Source organism: Hypanus sabinus, chromosome 9 (genome assembly GCF_030144855.1).
Source record: "Hypanus sabinus isolate sHypSab1 chromosome 9, sHypSab1.hap1, whole genome shotgun sequence".
NCBI lineage: Eukaryota > Metazoa > Chordata > Chondrichthyes > Myliobatiformes > Dasyatidae > Hypanus > Hypanus sabinus.
The window spans coordinates 17,438,740-17,460,354 of record NC_082714.1 but is presented as its reverse complement, the minus strand read 5'-3'; the positions used below and the strand labels follow the sequence as shown (position 1 = coordinate 17,460,354).

Below are 21,615 nucleotides of genomic sequence, written 5' to 3'. Positions count from 1 at the left end.
TGTTCTGTCATTATGCGGGTCGTTGTTGAGTTTTGGCACAGGGGACAATTGAATAAGAAGGAGCAGGACAAGTAGACCTGCATCTCCTACCGTTTTTGAAATAAAGACAGTCAGGAGGAGAGTGATGATGATAATATATTGAAGGATAACAGAATTTTCAGTGCTTTAAAATAATAACTGTTACTATTAAAAAAAGCTCTATTTTATTCATTTAATTTTCAGTGTTTTAAAAGTCGTTTCAATAAATAGCTAAATACCATGGGACTTCAAAGACAGATATTTTGTTGTAATGCATTTGTTCATTTTCAATTGAAATTAAAGCACATGTTTTCTACATATCCCATGATATTTTATTTTCTCTTATGAGGTGTATTACCAAAACACTCCGTCCATCTGCTCCTGGTCCGGCCCCCCTGTCAAATTTTAGAACCCTTTGTGGCCCTCAAGTCAAAAAGTTTGCCCACCCCTGATTTAAACTGTTACACAGTTTTCAGGCTGTGGGAAAAAAAGTCCTGTTTGGAGCAATGGTTGGTCTACGCAGTGTTTAAAAAAAAGAGGGAATTTTGCCACTATGTTTCAAAGAGCTTTGAGCAGTAAAGTCTAAAACTGAAAGAGTGCTGCAGTGGCTTGCAAAAGAGAAGGTAAGGTGTCATGTGTCAGCCTTGCTTATAAGTTGATCATAGCTGAATAACTGAAAGTTGGTCTGAGTCTTGTAAAACAGTTGGCCATTGACTTCAGGAAGAGGAAGTTGAGTTGAGGTTGAAAGTTCCTAGGAGTGAACATCACCAATAGCTTGTCCTGGACTGTCCATGTAGACATCACAGCCAAGAAAGTTCACCAACATCTGTACTTTCTCAGAAGGCTTTTGAAATTCTGGTTGTCCCTGTTGATCCTTACTAATTTTTATTGATAAGCTGCAGGAAACACCCTCTCTGAATGCATCACAGCTTGGTATGTTAATTGTACTGTATTTGCTCACAAGAAACTGTGGAACTGGATCGAAGTAGCTGGGTGTGGGCTCAGGTGAAAAATTAACCAATGTTTGACCATTGTTGGGGTGGACTTGGGGCCAGATCAAAGCAGCAGGGCCCAGGCCTGAGAGCAACAAACAAACCAAAACACCGAGCCAGATTAAAAAGATAAAGGCATCACGGCCAAGGGCAAAGGCTGAAGTGTTGTTCTTCTCACTGCTCAGGGCAGTTTACTCACCTCAGTGCTGAACTGACTCTGCAGCGGTGGCCTGCAACAATCAGGACTTGCCTTTGCACCGTGGCCTGCAGTCATCGGGCTCCTGAGTGACTGCGATGCTGAACCAGCTCCTTGGCCGTGAACTCACTTTTGGGTTCATCTTCTGTATGTAGTGCTTAAAGCATTTGCACAATTTGTTCATACTTTTTTGCACATAGGGCGTATGTTGTGTGGCTTTTTAAAGGGTTCCATTGTGTTTCTGTGTTTTGTTGTTGCCTGCAAGAAGATTAATCACATATAGTTTATATTCTTTGATAATAAATGTACTTTGAACTTTGAGAGGTGTAGAGACTGCTCAGCACATCATGAAATGTAGCATCCTCTCTATGGACTCTGTTCACACTCCTCAAGGCATTGGTAAACCATTCATTGTAATGAAAGACCCCACCCACCTTGAGCATACCCTCTTTCATCAGGTCGAAGACACAAAAAGCTGAAAGCATGTCCCACCATGCTGAAGGTCAGCTTCTACCTTTCTGTAATGAGCTAGTTCCCAAGTCTGATAAGTTCGATTCTTCACCTCTCAATCTATCTTATGCTCTGTCACCTTGTTGTTTACCTACAGTGTACTTTTTCTGCAGCTGTTACACTTTATTCTGCACTTGTTGTTCTATCTCAATCCATTCTGATCTGTATGAACAAAGTGCAGGACAGGTTTTTCACTGTGTCTCAGTACATGTGACAGTAATAAACAAATTCTCATTCCATCTGTGCTGAATATGTGATAGTAAAGCAGACCGTTGGTGAGTATGAGACAAAATCTGTAGAGATTGATCATGAATAGGCCGTGGGGAAGGTGGTCGTTTGAGCAGCACTGAAGGCCATTGAGAGAATGGAAGGATTTGAGGTGGATTCACTTAGCTCAATCTCATCTATCTGGCTGGTGGAATAGTGGCATCTGCACCAGACTTCTAGACTTCTGGTCCTGGGTTCAAATCCTTGCACGCCTTCCATCTGTGTGCTAGGTTGACCGTTGGGCTAGCAACTCAGCCTCATAAAAAAAAGACAAAAATGCTAACAAAGTGACAAGGTTGCTGCCTGATGCACCAGAAGGTGCGGAGAGGGATAAGAGCAGTCTCACATTTGAGGCAGCAGAATTGTGCCAATCAACCCATCGCATCTGCTCAATCATTCCATCCTTTATCCTTTCAACTTCATTCTCCTGTTTTCTCTCCATAACTTTTGATGCCCTTACTAATCAAGAACCTATCAACTTCCACTTTAAATAGAGGCATTGGTGAGTTTTCTCAGTCATGGTATCAACGCGGTTTTATCAAGAGAGTCTTTTGGTAATAGTCACATCTAGAAACGTGAAGCTCTCAACTGTCTTAATCTCCACAGCATTGATGTAGACAGGAGCATATGTACCATCCTCCCTCCTGAATTCAATGAGAAAAAAGGAGAGGGAACGTAATTTCTCTGTGTAGGCCCAGTGGGCCAAATGGTCTCCTCCTGTGCATAGTACTTAAGTAACAATTGAATAAAAATCTATGTCCTATTTCTATGTTTTCATCTGGATTCATCAAGCGGAGGAAAATTATAACAGTCATTTCGCACCTTTCTGACTTCACATCGAGTTGAAAAGGCCACCTTTGATGAATTGCCTCTGAATTTTTTCTATTGATTTTAATAATTGATCGGTGTTTCTTGGGAGGTGTGTGCATTGATGCCTTTCCCTGGAATCAGCAGAGAAGTGCAAGCTAATATTAGCTTATTGACCATTCTCAGAGGAGGCGAGGTTTAATGTCGGAAGTGCTCCAAGTAGTGGATTGCCTTTTTTGTTTAGTTTAATCCTTAATGAATGAAAAATATTGCTGAAATCCTTTGCTTCCAAAGAGGGGAATTAGAATTTATTATGTAGTGCTTGGAAAAGCATCTTTACAAAGCCTTGCCTGGCTCAAAATGATTGTTCTCTTAAAGAGCCTGCCAATATAAAATTCTGGATTCTACAAGGACAAATGCAAAGAAATTTGAGAATCTTGTTGGAGCATACATTAAACCTATATTTCTTCTTCATATCAAAGAATAGGAACTTGAGAAATAGAAGCAGGAATAGACCAAAAGACCCTGTGAATCTGCAACATCATTCAGTAGGATTATTAAGGTTGTGATCTTGACTTTATTTTCATTTTCTTGCCCTTATTCTTCTGAAGTCCAAAATCTAACTCAATTTTGGATGCACATGATAATTTAGACCTCTGGGCAGAGTGAAGAAATTCCTTCTATCTCAGAATTAACTGGGTTGGTTCCTACCTTGGTATTGTGCTGTGAACTTCTACATGCCCCGAAGCAGAAGAAATATCTCATTAACACGAGGGGTTCCACAGGTGTTGGAAATCTTGAAGAACACGCACAAAGAAATGGAGGAGATCAGCAGGTCAGGCAGCATCTATAGAGAGGAATGAACTGTCGACATTTCGGGGCTGTGAGCCATCATCAGGACTCGTTGTCAGAAATATTTCATTAAAGTTCCTTCAGAACCTTGTATCTTCTGTCGTGAAATTGTCAGGTGTTTTATAAAAAATAAATTTGAATCACATACCATTCAATAAGTATGCCTCACAATCTTGAAGTCATCTTTTGCTAGCAATCATTTTTCAGGGAAGATAGTGGTTAGGGGAGCTAAATATAAACCCTTGAATTAAAGGATTGTATCCATGTGCTTCCTGCTGATTGTTGCTAGGTGGTGAAAGATTTCCCGGTGCGAGAGTTCTCTCTGTCCAACACACCTGACTGAATACCATTGACTTGGTCATTAATCTCTTGTGTGCAATCTTGTGCACAATTTGGCTCTGATGCCTTCCTTCATCAAACCTTGAATTGTAATGTGTAACAATCCCACAGCAAAAGGCACAAGAACCTAATGGGACTTTTTTAATGCAGGGGATTGGCTTGTCACATGTACATCAAAACATACAGTGAAATGCGTTGTTTGCATTGAGGATGGACTAGGGGAAGCTTGCGAGTATCACCCCACTCCCAGTGCCAACGTAGCATGCCTACAAATTACTAATCTTAAATTGTACACCTTTATATGAGAGGAAACTAGAGCTCCCATGCATTCACTGCAAGAACAGTGGTGGGAGTTGAACCCCAGTCTTACAGCTGACACTGTACAGTGTCACACTAACCGTTACACTTGTTGCCGTACATTCATATTCCAAATGTGAACTATAAAGCTGCAACGTAATTATGCATAGATTAGATCAAGGGAGGTTGAAGGAAGGTCTTGCCAAGCTTAGCAATTGGCATAAGCTTGTCCAATATTGGTAATAAGATGCCTCTCTTGGTTGAGGCCAATGGGAAGGAGATGTTTTGCTCAGGTCATTTGCAGATGTGAGTGTGGTTATATAAGTGCCAGCTTTCCTTAGGGTAACAGATCCACAAGTTATAAGATTCGCATCTAGCAGTGGATTGTCCAGCTAGTATAGTCAATTTAGCCAGAAACCAGTGGAAGGAACAGAAGCCACATTATCTTCTCCCAATAAAAACGGTGACTTCTCTTTTTAAAAAAAAAACTGCAGAGATTGGACAATAGTTGCACTAAAATTAAAACCATAACATCATAGGACATAGGAGCAAATTAGGCCATTCTGTCCATTGAGTGTGCTGCCATCCCATCATAGCTTATTTATTGTCCCACTCAACCTTATTCCCTTGTCTTCTCACCATAACTTTTGACATCCTTACTAGTCAAAAACCTATCATCCTCCATTTCAAATATGGCCAAAGACTTGGCCTCCGCAGCCGTCTGTGGCAGTGAATTCCAGATTCTCCACCCTCTGGCTAAAGAAATTCCTCTCATCTCTGTTCAAAGTGCCTAATATTAATGCTGTTTCCTTGTTGCTGCATGGTCATCAAACTTGATTAATGATTATAACATTGTCACAATGTTTATTCTGTTCTATTGTGCTCATATCGTTATGCCTCTCCGGAGAATCACTAAGCACCTTACATAATAATTAAAAACTTCCAAAGGAAGTCATTGTTGTGTAAGTAAGGTAGTATTATGATATCCATTGCAATAAAAGCAATGACCGGTCATCTGTTAAATTATGTTTTACTAGAACTTTTCATTGCTGAATAGCGAAAGGAGAAAGACCAAGAAATTGAACAGGAGCTGAATGTGAGGGTATTGTGCAGCTGGGTGGGTGTGAGGTCTCATAAGGCCACCTTACAGGCCATTCCCTAAACTCTAACCCGCCCTCCTCAAGATTAACAACTGTCTACTGTCATTCTTCAGTACATGAATGTAAAACAGAGCAAAATCATTGTTGCTCGGGATGCGGTACACCGTCGGACACCACGGTAGTGTAGTGGTTAGCGCGATGCTATTGCAGCTCGGTGCGGCAGAGTTCAGAGTTCAGCCCTGACATCCTATCTAAGGAGCTTGTACGTCCTCCCCGGGAAATGCCTGGATCTCCTCCCGGTGCTCTGGTCTGCTCCCACAGTCCAAAGATGTGCTGGTGAGTAGGTTTTGGGGTCATAGTAAATTGTCCCGTGATTGGGCTAGGGCTAAATTGAGGGTTGCCAGCGTCAGTGCAGGTCGAACGACCGGAACAGTGCCTATTCCATGCTGTAGCACTAAATAAAAAATAAAAATAAATAAGAATCTATGATATATTTTACATTTAGATTATATGTACTACGTATTACTATAAAACACAATGTACAAGTGACTGTTTGAGTATGGTCGTATATATGTACGTAAGATTAGCTCCACTATGAGAGCAAGTATCGCAATACTTTTTGCACCACTGTTAAATTCGTTCCCACAATCTTTTATTCATTTATTTATTGAGATATACAGTGCAGAACAGGCCATTCTGGCCCTTCAAGTTACGCCGCCCAGCAACTGACTTATTTAACCTTAGCCTAATCAGAGGACAATTACAACGACCAATTAACCTACCAACTGTTAGGTCTATGGGAGGAAACTAGAGCATCTGGAAGAAGCCCATGCATTCACAAGAAGAATGTACAAACTCCTTACAGACAACGGTGGGAATTGAACCCCGCTCGCTGGTACTACTACACTACCATGTCGCCCCCATTGCGATCGCTGGTGCTGTAAAGTATTATGCTAACCACTGCACTACTGTAATCTAAAGTTTGGTTGGACACTTCCATCCACTATTCACAGTGTCAGGCACATGCTGACAACTTAACCACTTACATTATTCATACTTTTGTCTGATTCGATGTAAATTGGATCAGGCAGCTCCATGCTGTGATTGTCAGTGAACCATCTTAGTCAAGGTAATAACTCAATCTGGCAGGAGGTTGTTTTATCCACTTTAGAAAGCCACTCTGCTGACATCAGGACACTTGATTGCACATTTTGGGATTGATAGCAGGCTGCTCAAGCTGCTTCCAAAGTGGGAGGACACTAAAGCCCCTAGAGGAAATCCATACAGTCAGAAGAAAAACATGCACAACCAGTACCTGGGCAACACACAAAAATTGCTGGAGGAATACAGCAGATCAGGAAGAATCTATGGAGGGAATTCCCCTGAAACATCAACTGTTTTATTCTCCTCCATAGATGCTGCCTGACCTGCTGAGTTTCTCCAACATTTTGTGTGTGGATTTCCAGCATCAGCAACATCTCTTGTGTTTGCAACTAACATTTTGAATTAAGAGTATTTTGTTAACTGTTTCTCCTGCTGCAGGTGCTACCTGACCTACTGAGCATTTCTAACACTCATTAATGCAAATATCCAATCAGCCAATCATGTGACAGCAACTCACTGCATAAGAGCATGCAGATGTGGTCAAGAGGTTCAGTTGTTGGTCAAACCAAACATCAGAATGGGGAAGAGATGTGATCTAAAGTGATCAGGACTGATTGATGGTGCCAGATGGGTTGGTTTGAGTATCTCAGAAACTGCTGATCTCCTGGGATTTTCATGCACAATAAAGTTTACAGAAAATGGTGTGAAAAACAACAAAACATCCAGTGAGTAACAGTTCTGTGGGCAAAAATACCTTGTTAATGAGAGAGGTCAGAGGAGAATAGCCTCAAGCTGACAGGAAAACAACAGTAACTCAAATAACTATGCATTACAATAGTGGCGCACAGAAGATTATCTCCGAACACGCAACTCGTTGAACTTTGAAGTGGATGGGCTACAGTAGCAGAAGATCACAAACACACAGTGAATGCCCTCTTCATTAGGTCCAAAGTGTACAGCAGTTACGTGATGTATACGAGCATCCCACTGGTAACACAGCGATAATGACAAAATAATTTTCTTTCAATCTAATGGAGTCATGAATGAAGGCAAAATAATAGTGATATTGAAAGGCAAACATGAGGAAATCTGCAGATGCTGGAAATTCAAGCAACACACACAAAATGCTGGTGGAACCCAGCAGGCCAGGCAGCATCTATGGGGAGAAGCGCTGTCGACGTTTCGGGCCGGGACCCTTCATCTAGTCCTGACAAAGGGTCTCGGCCCGAAATGTCAACAGCGCTTCTCCCCATAGATGCTGCCTGGCCTGCTGGGTTCCACCAGCATTTTGTGTGTGTAGTAGTGATATGTCTCTGCCCTACTTTGTGGAGATCTAATATATTCAGCTGAGAGGTGAAGTCGGCAGCCCATCCTCCAGTGCACTCCTCCATCAGTATCAGACCTCCCTCAGGACCCTCGAATGGCATTTGAACTCATAGCCTTTCAACGTGTAAGTGTGAGTGATGCCCATCGGTGCATTTCAGAAGAATAAACAAAGGGAGTATTGGAACCATACAAAAATAAAACTGTGACTTTTAGAATAACGTTTGCTTTTCCGCGCAAAATGGATTATTTTAAGGATGGAAGTTTATTCTGTGGAGAATTTTTAGCAGCTTGAATGCACATATATGACAATCACATGTTGAAACATGTAAGATACAGTTTAATAATAAGCTCCTTGAATGCTTGCAATTTGCATTCGGCGCCAGTGATTACAATCAAGGTTCAATTCCTGCCGTTGTCTGTAAGAAGTTTGCCTGTTTTCCCCGTGACCACATGGGTTTGCTCCGGGTGTTCTGGTTTCCTCCATATTCAAAACACATACAGTTCTGTGTAGATGTGTTAGGCACATATATTTAGCTAGGGCACCCAAGACTCTTGCATAGTACTGTATTAGTCAATATGTAGCAGAGAGCGAATTTGGAAATCTGATAGGAGCAAAGGACGCTGGGAATGGTGAGGTGGAACGCCATGGGGGGGGGGGGGGGCAATGGAAAAATGGCAGAGAAGGAGAAGGGTGACAACACATCCAGGCCTAAGACAGCAGGCAAGCTCATTTGATTCCAAACAATTGGTTTATTGATCGTTACAGAATGTCTCTCAGGTGCTTCCCACTCCCTCCCCTCTCCCTTCTCCTTTTCCCAACCATAATTCCCCTCTCCCTGCCCCCTTCCCACTCTCAGTCGACAATGGAAACCGATATCAGAATCAGGTTTATCATCACTCACATATGTCATGAAATTTGTTTTCTTCCTGTGGCAGCAGTACAGGGCAATACATAAAATTACTGGAGTACTGTGCAAAAGTCTTTGGTACCCTGACTATATACACAGAATGTGCCTTAGACTTCTACACAGTACTGCATGGATTACGGTGAGTAAATTATATGTTGGAGCTGGAAGTGTGACACTTGTTAGCTGCCCCCACCCGGCAGAGTCCTCAGACTGTGCCTTTTCCTTGACCCGAAACGTCACACTTCACTGTATGTTCCGAACTTTCGTTTTACATGTAAAAAATAAAACTGACCTCAAAAATAATTTTGTTTATTTTAAAAAGGAGCTTTGGACACTTTCTTAATTTGAATTGAAGCAAAGAATTGTTTAAATAATACAGCATTATAGGAGATCTGGTGGTAAGAGCACAGGGCTGCACACAGCCAACTGCAAGAAGTTGTCTTGTAATGACCTTCAAGTTCCTAGGTGTGAACATTACAGTGCAATACAGTCCCTTTGGCCCATGATATTGTGCCTATCTTTTAACCTTCTCCAAAATCAATCTAATGCTTCATTCCCAGTTAACCCTGCATTTTATTCATCCATGAGTCTCTTAAATGTCCCTAATGCAGTTGCTATACCACGCTGTGAATCATTCAGGTAGAACAGTGCATGTATAGAAACAGGTGCAGATTCACAAGGACATGCCGAATTTGCTTAGCCTTCTGAGAGAATAGAGGCACTGGTGTGCTTTCCTGACCATAACTCCTATCATTGTTTTGCACGGTGCCCATACAGATAATTTTAAAACATAAGTACATTGAGGACAAGCTAGGAATTTGAAGGTAGTTACAAAACAGCATCTAGCTGTTGGGTGTGTGCAACCCTGTGCTCTTACTGCTAAATCTCCTGATTCCAAAAACCCTGTCCCCACTCTTTTGCCATTGGTTTTCTGATGTACTGGTCTGCTTGGTGCCCAACCTTCGTATATTGGACTTGAGAGAAAGTGACCTTATGATTTACACTTGCTTCTGTTCCTTGTATCCTTACACCCTTTGGCAAAATTATTCAAAGCTTGGCAGATCAGAGTCGTGCAAATACACAGAATAGTAACAGACCGTTCAGCCTACTAAGTCTGGGCCAACCATGAACCATCGAACGCCTACCTATACTAACCCTGCATTAATACCAGGTTTAATTCTCCTCCACATTCTCCATAACTCCGGTCCAGGTTTTATCCCTCACCCACACACTAAGTGCAATTTACAGTAGCCAACTTGCATGTCTTTGGGAGGTGGGATAAAACTGGGAGAAATCTGTACGAAACATGCAAACTCCACACAGAAAGCACCGGACACCAGGATTGAATCCAGGTCTCTGGGGCTGTGAGACCGTGGCTCTACCATCTGTAGAGCAGAATTTACCACAGAGGTACCAGTCTCACGTTGAGCTTGGGCATGAGGTTATTGTGTCATGATATTATAGTGAAGGACCTAGTGCGGTGTTCTACAATTTTAAGATTCACTGTACAATCACTATTTGTATGCCTGGCAATTTGGAGAACCTATAAGCTGCCATTGCGCTGTCTGTGACATGCTGCTGCCCTTTCAAATGTGACAGCTAAGCAAATGGCGAAGAAATTGATCCTTTCTTCCCTCACACAGAAAGATTTATTGGTGATCTGTGCACTTTTTCCCCTGAAGAGTTTGCTTGAACAGCAGTGAAGGTTGAGCAGTTTTCTCATTTGCAACCAAATCATTAGCCGCAACAAAGCAGGTGTCTATTTTTAGCTACCTCTTTGACATCAGCGTGACGTGGCTGCCTGGCTCCAGCTATTTTAGGAGCCCAATGAGGAGAGAGCTCATCTGTTAAACCTCACGCAGCAGGGCAAGGGGAATTAGACCCTGGTTGTGAAGATAGATGGTGTGTGTGGAATATTGATGGGGTGGGATTACAGAATACTGCTCAGATCTCTGCTTTGAAACACACTGCTGAAAGTACAGGCTGCTCCCCGAGACTCACAAAGACTGAGCACAACATGGAGAGAGAAGGAACAATTCCAATTGCCCTGTTAAATTCAGTCGAAAGGTAAAGACTTGCCTTTCACAACCCAGTGTACTCTACAGCCACTCAGAAGGGTTGTCACGGTTACTGTGGCAACTAATTTGCACCTAGTAAACTCCCACAAGGTGATAATGATTAGGTTATCATCCTTTTCAATGATCTCCACGGTTTGCTATCCTGTTTTATGAAGTTGTGGTATTTAAGACCATAAAACCATGAAATATAGGAACAGAATGAGACCTCCACCATTGAATGAGTTTCCTCCACCATTTCAAGTCAAGTCAAGATTATTGTCACATAACTATATGCATGTATATAACATATATAATCGTATAAGACAAGTTTCTTGGAACCAGGGTGTAAAGCACAATAGTACAGATAATACACAATAATTTATGAAGGTAAGGATGAAATCTACAGATGAAGCACACATAAATAATGAACCAAAGTGCGTTAATATTAAATTTTGTAAGGTACGGAACAGATAAACCAGTGGCACTTCGAACACAATGCAGCCGGGAGTTCAGAAGCCTAATGGGCTGGGGGAAGAAACTGTTTCTCATCTTGGCTGTTTTTGCTTTATCGATTGTAGTCTTCTGCCTGATGGTAGAAAGTCAAAGAGGATGCTGGATGGATGGATGGATGGATGGGATCCTTAATAATACTGAGGGCCCTGGGTATACAGCGCTCCTGATGAACAATCATTTAATCATGGCTGACATTTTTTTCTTCAACGCCTTTTTCCCATAACCACAAACACTCTTACCAATCAAGAACCTATCGATCTCTGCCTTAAATATACCCAGTGGCCTAACCTCCACAGCTCCCCTGTGTCAATGAACTCCACAGATTTGCCACCCTCTGGCTGAAGAAAATCCTCCCCATCTCAGTTATAAAACAACATCGCTTTATTCTGAGGCTGTGTCCTTGGATCCTAGACTCTCCTATTAATGGAAGCATGTCCACTCTTTCCAGGCCTTTCAATATTCAGTGGCTTTTAATGATTTCCCCCCTCCTCACTCTTCTGAACTCTGTCAAGTAGAGACCTAGAGCTGAGATGCTCTTCATTCATAATCCCTCTGTATTAAAGACCATGCAAAAGAATAGCAGAGCCTTGGTCTCATCTGACACCAATCATAAATGATCAATCACTGCTGGCAGCTCAGTGCTCCTCCTGTACTGGAAGATTACCCTGGGCGTATATTTGCTCAAGTGGCTGAAGTGGGAACCACAGGAAGGGTTGGGGGAATAAAGTGATGATATTTACTTTGAGGCCAAATATATCTCCCAGAAGATGAAGGAACCCAAGCCATCCAATTCCACCACTGAGGTACTTTACTTAGTTCATCCCTTTTTACCCAAGGACTCTCCTATTCCCTAGTGATTGTATTTGTGTCCATTGGTCACTTGTACTTCAAAAACTTTGAGCACTTTAAACAGCCATGGATCAACAAGAACACTTCATTGTCTGCAGTACATTTCACATGTCCTGAATTTGTGAAGGAATCAACAGAAATCCAGGTTTAATTGCTCTTTTGTTGTCGCTTATTCCTTCATTTCTCTCTCTCTCACCTTTCTCTTTTTCTTGCCTCTGTCTCCACCTCTCTTTCTTTCTCGCCTCCCTGTCTTTGTCTCGCTCTCTCTATCTTTCTATCTCTATCTGTCTCTCCCTCTTCCACTTGCACACTCTCTTAACCTTTAATTATAGAGTTATAGATATTTTACTTTTTGCTGATTCATAAGCTTTCCATGGTACTAGAAGTTGTCACTATTAATGACCTTTGAATTAAATTATCCACTACAGCATTTTTGCTGAAGCAATTTACAGGAACTTGCATTGGCTTTTTGTCAGTCTTTGTGTGTAACTTCACATCGATTCTGTTGTATTTCTTTGTTCTGTGAATGCCTGCAATAAAACGAATCTCAAGGTAGTATACATATACATACTTAAATAATAAATTTACTTTGAACTTGCTTCTTGCCAACCAGCTACTGCAGTTACTACAAATGCACCTTCACCTTGGAAGAACTCTGTTGGTAGGAGCACACATTGGGGTATCCTGTCACTGTGAAAATCAAGAGCAATATATATTTTTGTGTCATTCTCACGGCATTGAACTCCCAGGGCGCCAATGATCCTTCCAATCTTTAAATTCTTTAACATTTGCAGGATGATTGCCTTATGTAACAGGACTGCAGAACCTTACAGTGATGCCAGTCATCTGACCCTTTGCTGTTGCGTTGGCCTTTAGAAAAGTGTTGTCTGTTTTCCCTTTAAAAACGATGAACCCATGGCTGTGACTGTGGATTTCAGCTGTAGTAGTCCGAAACAGGAATATCTGATGATTCCTTTCAGAGCTGCTTGCCAAGAGTCACCACTTTCCGATGCCATCTTGGATTCTGGTTAATAAAAGTTTAACCACATCCTTTCACTGGATTGAAAATTGGAAAGTTTTAAGTTAGGTGGTTAGATTGATCGTGGGGTAAGTTAATTACCTCCTCTGCTTAATAAAGTGGCCACTGAGTCTACGCTCATGGTCTTTTGCTGCTGTAGCTCATCCAGTTCAAGGTTCAATGTGTTGTGTGTTCAGAGATGCTTTTCTGCACACCACTGTTGTAATGTGTGGTTAATTGAGTTACTGTCACCTTCCTGTCAGTTTGAACCAGTTTGGCCATTCTATCCTCTGGCCTTCCCTCATTAACAAGGTGTTTTCACCCTCAGACCTGCCTCTCACTGGATGATTTTTGCTTTTGCAAGATTCTCTGTAAACTCTAGAGACTGTCATGCATGAAATTCCCAGGAGATCAGTAGCTTCTGAGATACTCAAACCACCCCATCTGGCACCAACAATCATTCCATGGTCAAAGTCAGTTAGGTCACATTTCCTCCCCATTCTGGTATTTGGTCTGAGCAACAACTGAACCTCTTGACCATGTCAGTGTGCCTTTATGATTTGAGTTGCTGCCACATGATTGGCTGATTAGATATTTGCATAAATGAGTAGGTGTATAGGTGTCTCTCATTAAGTGGTCACTGAGTTGCTACCACATGATTGGCTGATTAGATATTTGCATTAACAAGCAGGTGTACAGGTGTACTTAATGAAGTGGCTACTGAGTCTAGCTTGGCACCACGTCATGGGCCTGCACTGTGCTATGAATGGGGCGAATATGCTTCCAGCCCTCCAAATCGGGAAAGGATCGGATTGTTTGAAGCTAATTCTGTCGTTTTTCTTTTCTGATCACAGTACAGGATAGGACAGCTGTACACCATCAGCAAGCACAGCCACGAACAGAGCGACAAGGGGGAAGGTGTGGAAGTGGTTAAGAATGAACCCCATGAAGATCCCGTTCATGGAAAAGGCCAGTTCACTGAGAAGAGGGTCCATTTGTCCAGGTAAGGTATAAAAACTGGCAAATGGGGCAAAGGCTTCTCAGACAATGGGAGTCCACTCAAAAACCTCTGTTGATAACTCTTAGGAACTAATACACAGTTTTATAATACTGTAATGTTATTGGTAGTGTTTTAATTTATTCTGTATTTCATTTAAATACATAATTTGTTACTCATTTAAATGGTAGTCTGATAAACTCCAGAAAATCTGCAGTTGCCGGAAATCTAAAGCATCGCACGAAAATTGCTGGAGGAACTCAACAGGCCAGGCAGTATTAATGGGAAGGAGTAAATAGTCGACGTTTCAGGCCGAGATCCTTCATCAGGGCTGGCAAGGAAGTGGAGAATGGGAAGTAGAATTAAAATGGATGGCCACTAGGAGATCCTGCTTTTTGTGACGGACAGAGTGGAGGTGCTCAGCGAAGCAGTCTCGATCTACGTCAGATCTCACTGATATACAGGATGCCATATCGGGAGCACAGGATACAGTAGCTGACCCCAACAGACTCACAGGTGAAGTGACATCTCACCTGAAAGGACTGTTTGGGGTCCTGATTGGTATCGAAGGAGGGGGTGTAGCACTTGTTCCGCTTACAAGGATAAGTGCCAGGAGGGAGACCAATGGGGAGGGACAAATGTTCAAGAGAGTTATTTGAAATGCACTGTATATATAAATTATTCATAGGTCTGTTCAGAAATCTGATGGCTGAGGGGAAAGAAGCTGTTCCTGAAACATTGTGTGTCTTATACATCCTGTACATCCTTCCCGATGGTAGCAATGAGAAAATGGTGTGTCCTGGGTGGGGTCCTTAATGGTGGATGGAGTCTTTTTGAGAGATCACCTTTTGAAGATGACTTCAATGCTGTGGAGGCTAGTGCCCATAATGGAACACACACAAAATGCTGGTGGAACGCAGCAGGCCAGGCAGCATCGATAGGAAGAAGTACAGTTGACCTTTTGGGCTGGGACCCTTCGCCAGGACTGAAACATCAACTGTACTTCTTCCTATAGATGCTGCCTGGCCTGCTGCGTTCCACCAGCATTTTGTGTGTGTTGCTTGAATTTCCAGCATCTGCAGATTTCCTCATGGAGTTGGCTGAGTTTGAACTTTATGCAGGTTTTTTTCTGATCCTGTGCAGTGGCCCCTCCAATACCAGACAGTGATGCAACCAGTTAGAATGCCCTCCATGTAGAAATTTGCTAGAAAATTTGGTGACGTTCTGAAACAAATCTCCAGATACAGTACAGGAACATTGAAAAGCTTGTCTTGCATACTGTTTGTACACATCAGATCATTACACGGTGCATTGAGGCAGAACAATGTAAAACAGCAACAATGCAGAATAATGATTTGACACGGGGGAATGGGCTGATCTGCCCACTGAGTTATCCCAAGCAGTGACGCCCGTGAGAACACAGAATCAATTTGAGTTAAATGGAGATGACTGACAAAATGAAAAAAAAAAGGAATAAAGGAGGCTTGGCCATTCACTATAAGCTGACACATTGTACGGGTTCACATGAGATTCTGCAGGTGCTGGAAATCTTGAGCAACACACACACCCACATACAAAATGCTGGGGGGGACAGTCTGGGCTCAAAATGTTGACTGTTTATTTCCCACCATAGATGCTGTTTGCACCGCCGAGCTGCCCCAGCACTTTGTGTGCTTCACTTTGTTCATTTTAGAAGGCGGTCAGTTAAGGACAATGCCTGCGGAACTCACTGCATTGTCGCCTCCTCGTTGAAATTCCACAACGTCCTCCAGCTTCATGAATCCCAGTGCCGTAGGGAATTGAAAGACTGGCTCAGTTTTTCTTTCAAGACCTTTGCAAAATAAGCAAACAGCAGGGTCCTGTGGGCTGCATGTTACATACAGCTGTGGCGTTCAGCTCTTGGAGTGCTGCAGATGGAAACGTGCCTTGTAGCTCACCGAACCTGTGCTGACCATCAAATATTTGCTCACACTAATCCTGTGCAAATCTCGTTTTTAATCTCGTCAACTCCCTTCATATCCTACCACTCATCCACACCTGGGCCAATTAACCTGCTAACTCTTTGTTGTAAAACGTATCAGCCATTGGAAAGACCCAGATAGGCTGTGTGAAGCAGGGAAACTTCATTGTAATTATGGTGGGCGCAGGGTTAATTCTTGCAATCAAATAAATAAATGTTTCCATGTGATTCAGAAGCATGCTTTACAAAGAGTAAAATACTCCTGTAATTAGCTATTTCATTTTTTTAAATTTAGTTAATGGCATTACACTCAGTGGCCACTTTATTAGGTACATCCGTACATCTGCTCAATAATGCAAATATCTACTCAATGGATAAAAGCATGCAGACATGGTCAAGAGGTTCAGTTATTGTTCATCTAATGCAAACATCAGAATGGGGAAGAAGTGTGATCTAAGTGACTTTGACCATGGAATGATCGCTGGTGCCAGGCAGGGGGGTTTGAATATGTCAGAAACTGCTGATCACCTCACACACAACAGTCCCCAAAGTTTACAGAGAATGATGCAAGAAAAAAATCCAGTGAATGGGGGTTCTGAGGGTGAAAATGAGAGACGTCAGAGGTGAATGGCCAGACTGATTCAAGCTGACAGGAAGGTGAGAGTAACTCAATTAACTACGTGTTACCACAGTGGTGGCAGAAGAACATCTCTGAATGCACAAACACATCGAACTTTGAAGTGGACGGGCTACAGCAGCTGAAGACCATGAACATACGCTCAGTGGTCACTTTATTAGACCCTGAATTTTATCCCTGATTTCCTGTCAGAATCAGAATTTATTATCACTGTCTTAAAGCATGTGAAATTTGTTGCTTTGCGACAGGAGTACACTACAAAGACATAGAATTACTATAAATTACAAATAAATAAATAGTAAAAAAAAATGGAATTAAGTGGCAATACTCATGGTTTCATGGATCATTCAAAAACCTAATGGTGGAGAGGAATCATTGAGCTTATGTCTTTAGGCTCCTGTACCCTTTCCCCGATGGTAGTAACGAGAAGTGGACGTGTCCTGGATGGTGTGAGTCCTTTGTGATAGATGCCACCTTCTTGAGGCATTGCCTGTTGAAAAAGTTCTTGATGGTGGGGAGGCTTGTGCCCAAGATGGAGCTGGAAGTCTACAACCCTCTGCAGCATCATGCAATTCTTAACATTTGAGCCTCCATACCAGGGTCTACTGTAGATCTGTAGATATTTGTAAGAGTCTTTGGTGACATCCCAAATCTCCTCAGGTTCCTGGTGAATGGTGACAGAGGCTACGGTTGCAGTAGTACTTGCTCCAAATTTGCAAATGGAGATCGAGGACCCACAGAAGATTTTGCTCCGAATCTGATCCAAGTTTCCCTATGAAAGCCCTGTGCCTATTTCTATCTCTTATGAGGATGTGAAACTTCTCGCTATGACTCGCGTCACTCCATCTGGCCCAGTCAGAGACTCATTACGAGTTCCCACTTGTTTGCTTGAGTGGATTTTTGTTCGGTCACTGAGGCCACCAGACTGCATTAAAAATGAAAAGATCCTATTTCCCTTCAGGTGGGTGACCTATTCGAGAGAGCTGTTTAAAATCAGCTCCTGTGTGCACCAAGGTAGGAAAATAATGGGCTTAGTTCTCACTGACCACTTAATACTGCCTTCAGTTCAACCTGATAGAGTTTCGATCTTCTTTATTGTTTTTCATGAGAGTTGAACCTCTTCCCTTTAAACATTGACATGTCCCTCCTGGGAGAGGTTTAAACATTAAGTGCTAGTGACGTCAGGAAGCTATGGAAGACAAATTCTTTAATCTTGCAGTGCAGAGAAATCATCTGGGATTATCAACATAGCTTCGCAGGCTCTGATGGGAATCCAGCTAACTGCTCCCACTGCTTCACATCATCCACATCTTGCTCTGAGTCTTGGTCCTCTATTGGCAGTCTAGCTTTGATTTTATTCCATATCATAATTTACATTTTGTTCTTGGCTTTTTACTTGTACCCAATGTGTAGGACTTGACCTTTTGTAGTTAAAGAAGCAGAAGACAATTTTGAAGACTTTTGTACCTTTTTTAAAATTTTGTTTGTACTAGGAAAGTTCAGTGCTATTAAATAAATGTTGTCAGATAATTGTCCTTAACAGGGGCAAGTAGTGCAAATACAATTTAACACATTGCCTTGCTTAACACATTAATCACATACCGTGGTGCAAAGTAACCCAGTTTTATATGATGAACACTGACTTTGCTAAATAATACCTCAGCAATTCACTACAGGAGCCTGGCGCAAGCCGGGGAGGTGTTGCTTGGTGAACTCTTGACTTCATAGAGTTATAGTCATTTGCAAGGCACTGTATCTGTCTTTTGCGTTAACCACCTGAGGGTGTGCTGGGGACAGCCCACAAATTTTGTCATGCATTCCGGTGCCAAGATTCTGGATATTGGAGGAAGGCAATGATCTGAGGGTTACGGAACTGCTGGAGACTACGTGGAAAATGATAAAGGCCATGAATTAATTTAATTGCTGGTGAAAAATATAAATTACACCATCAGATGTTTTAAAATCAAAGTATTTTTTTATTTCTTCAAAGATATTTGTACTCTATTACTATTTAGTGCTTAAAAACTAATTAATTTGCTACTAATTTTCCTGAGATTTGAGGTTAATTTTTAATATTATTTATGACAGCCGTCATTCCACAATTGATTGTCTTTTCCTGTTCAGTGTTGGGAAGGAAGTAAATGGTTTATTTTTGGGTGCTGGCTAGTATCACTTTGATCCTTGCTGAAGAAATATGTTATTGCTCAGTGTTAAATCTGTCAAGGATCAAAGTGTGGTTTTCAAACGGAAAAATTGTTCAGACTCCACTGCCTTTTCTTCCCTCATTATTATTGAACAGTGAGAGAAGCTGCTTTTAAATAAGAGGAACAACTGGGAAAACCCATTATAGTGTAATCAGAATCAAAATCAGATTTAATGTCACCGGTATATCTCGTGAAATTTGTAACTTAGTGGCAGCAGTACAAGGTGACAAATAAATATAGAGAAAAAATCAGAGTTACATAGAGAATATATATGTCTATTAAATAGTTAAGTTAAAACAAGTAGTGCTAAAAAGCAGAAATAAAACTGTAGTGAGGTAGTGTTCATGGGTTCCATGTCCATTCAGAAATCGGATGACGGGGGAGGAAGCTGTTCCTGAATTGCTGATTGTGTGCCTTCAGGCTTCTGTACTTTGTTGCCGATGCTAACAGTGTGGAAAGGGCATGTCCTGGATGATGGGGATCTTTAATGATGTCTTGGATACTATGGGGGCTGGTACCCATGATGGAGCTGACAAATTTTACAATTTTCTGCAACTTATTTCGATGTTGTGCAGTAGCGGCCCTCCCCTGCCAGACAGTGCTGAAGCCAGTCAGAATGCTCTCCCCACCACATTGACCCAAACCTGATGATGATACGGGTTGGGTGGGTTGTAGGTTAAGTCCTTGGGCTCAGATAGGATCAAAAACACATGAGATTCTGCAGATATTGGAAATCCACAGCAACACACACAAAATGCTGGAGGAATTCGGTAGGTCAGGTAGCGTCTATGGAAAGGAATAAAGAGCCGGTGCTCTGGACTGAGACCCTTCATCTCCTGACCTAACATTGACTTTTTATTCCTCTCCATAGATGCTGCCTGACCTGCTGAGTTCCTTCAGCATTTTTGTCTGTCTTGCTCAGATAGGGTCGACTCTTTACATCTCTTGCTTGTGCTACTGCGTGAAGCTGTAATTAGGGCAGCATTCCATACACCGAAAAGCCGGCGGGAAGCACAAAGGATCACAGGACGTGAGGTTACCCAGGTCGGGCAGATGAGGAGAGAGTGTGGCATGAGGCACGGAAGTCTGAGTGCAGGGGCATAGCAAAGTCCAGAGAAAGCTGCTGAACCGTCTGAGCTGGGACGGAGTGGCAGCCCCGTCTCTCATGCGCCCCTCAGGATTTGCTCTGCCTTCTGGGTTCAGGCCAAGTTTTACTTTAATGCCAGAGGAACCACTTGGGGGTGGACTTGGGTGGAACAACAGTAAAATGGAGCATTTTCACTGCCTAGAACAAACCATGTGTCCTGTTGGCCTGAACCCAGAACAAACAGCAAGTCCCGATAGGCACATGAGGGATGGGGCAGCCGCTCAGTCCTGGCTCAACCTGTTCGGCAGCTTTCTGTGGACGTTGCTGTGTCCTTGCCCTTAGACTTCCATGCCTCGTGCTGCACTCTTCCCCCATCTACATGACGCAGACAACCTCGCGCCCTCTCGTAGTTTGTTGGAAATGTCAGCAAAACCCTCACCCAGATACCTTTGGTTTCTTGTCCCTTTTATGCATTATTGGGTAGAGGAGAACACTTGGGTTTGGAATCTCCCCCGGCCTCTACAATTACAAGGTGATTACCATACAGACTCTATGGTAAGTGATAACCAGAATTCCTTATTCAAAAAATAGAAACTGCAATTCCTCTTTTAACCTGAGTGTTTTACACACTTTCTTACCACTTGACCTTATTGTCAATATGTCAGCATTTACCCTTTCCTGTTCCTACTGTTATTACCATTTTAATGAGTCCTGATAAGGACTCTCGGCCCAAAACGCCAACTGTTTATTTCCCTCCATAGATGCTACTTGACCTGTTGAGCTCCTCCAGCATTTTGTGTATGTTGCTTAACGTTGCTTCATTGTGAGTTTTAAATTGCACTTCCAGTGATCAGTAATGACTACGTTGTTATGCTGGGTGGGAACAAATGGTTCCATTGCTCATACTGTTAGAATGAACACAGTTTTTAGATGGTAAGGCTCTAGTGAGTACTTAATTACCTTTCTCGAAATGTCAGTATTCTAAAAACTTCTTTGGATAAGATGTGGAATAGATGTCCATGACATTCTCCTTTTACCAGAGTGGGGTGAGTGGCTATTCTTTGGATACCATGGAAACAGGTCAGTTGGCCACCATTAGCCATTAAGCACTCTGATTCTACCCTAATCTGTTTTGTTCACCCCACAGTGCCATCAGCTGTTCCTCTCCTCTGGATTCTACCACACATTTACACAGTGGCCAATTAATCCTCCAACCTATTTGATTGACTGAATTTATTAGTAGTCTCCAGAGTGAGATTCTGAGTTCAAGCCAGGGTCATTAGGCCAGGTCTTTGAATGACTCATCCAGTCAATGCTGCTCTTCCTTATCATTAATGACGTCATATTCACATCCACCTGAATAAAAAAAGGCCCATTTTGCAAATATGATCCTTTGAATTTCATTGAGAAAACGGGCCTTTCTCTCTCTGTCTCATTCCCTTTCTTTTTCCCTTATTACTTCCCTTTTTTCTTCCATTTCTTTTCCTTTCCCTCCCTCTCTCCACCTACCCCACCCTCTCTTTTGCAGTCCCTTGCACTTCATTATGGACACAGTAAGATTTTTAAAGTTCTGCACT

General features: G+C 42.3%; 1 protein-coding gene across 1 annotated transcript in view; it reads left to right on the top strand.

Annotated features, from left to right (window-relative positions):
* The window catches only part of LOC132399127 (cytoplasmic phosphatidylinositol transfer protein 1-like), a 236,514-nt gene that overhangs the window by 107,665 nt on the left and 107,234 nt on the right, over window positions 1-21,615 (top strand). The window contains exon 3 of the mRNA XM_059979139.1: window positions 14,008-14,156. Within this exon, the coding sequence (XP_059835122.1) occupies window positions 14,008-14,156 (149 nt within the window). The remainder of the gene's footprint in view (window positions 1-14,007; window positions 14,157-21,615) is intronic.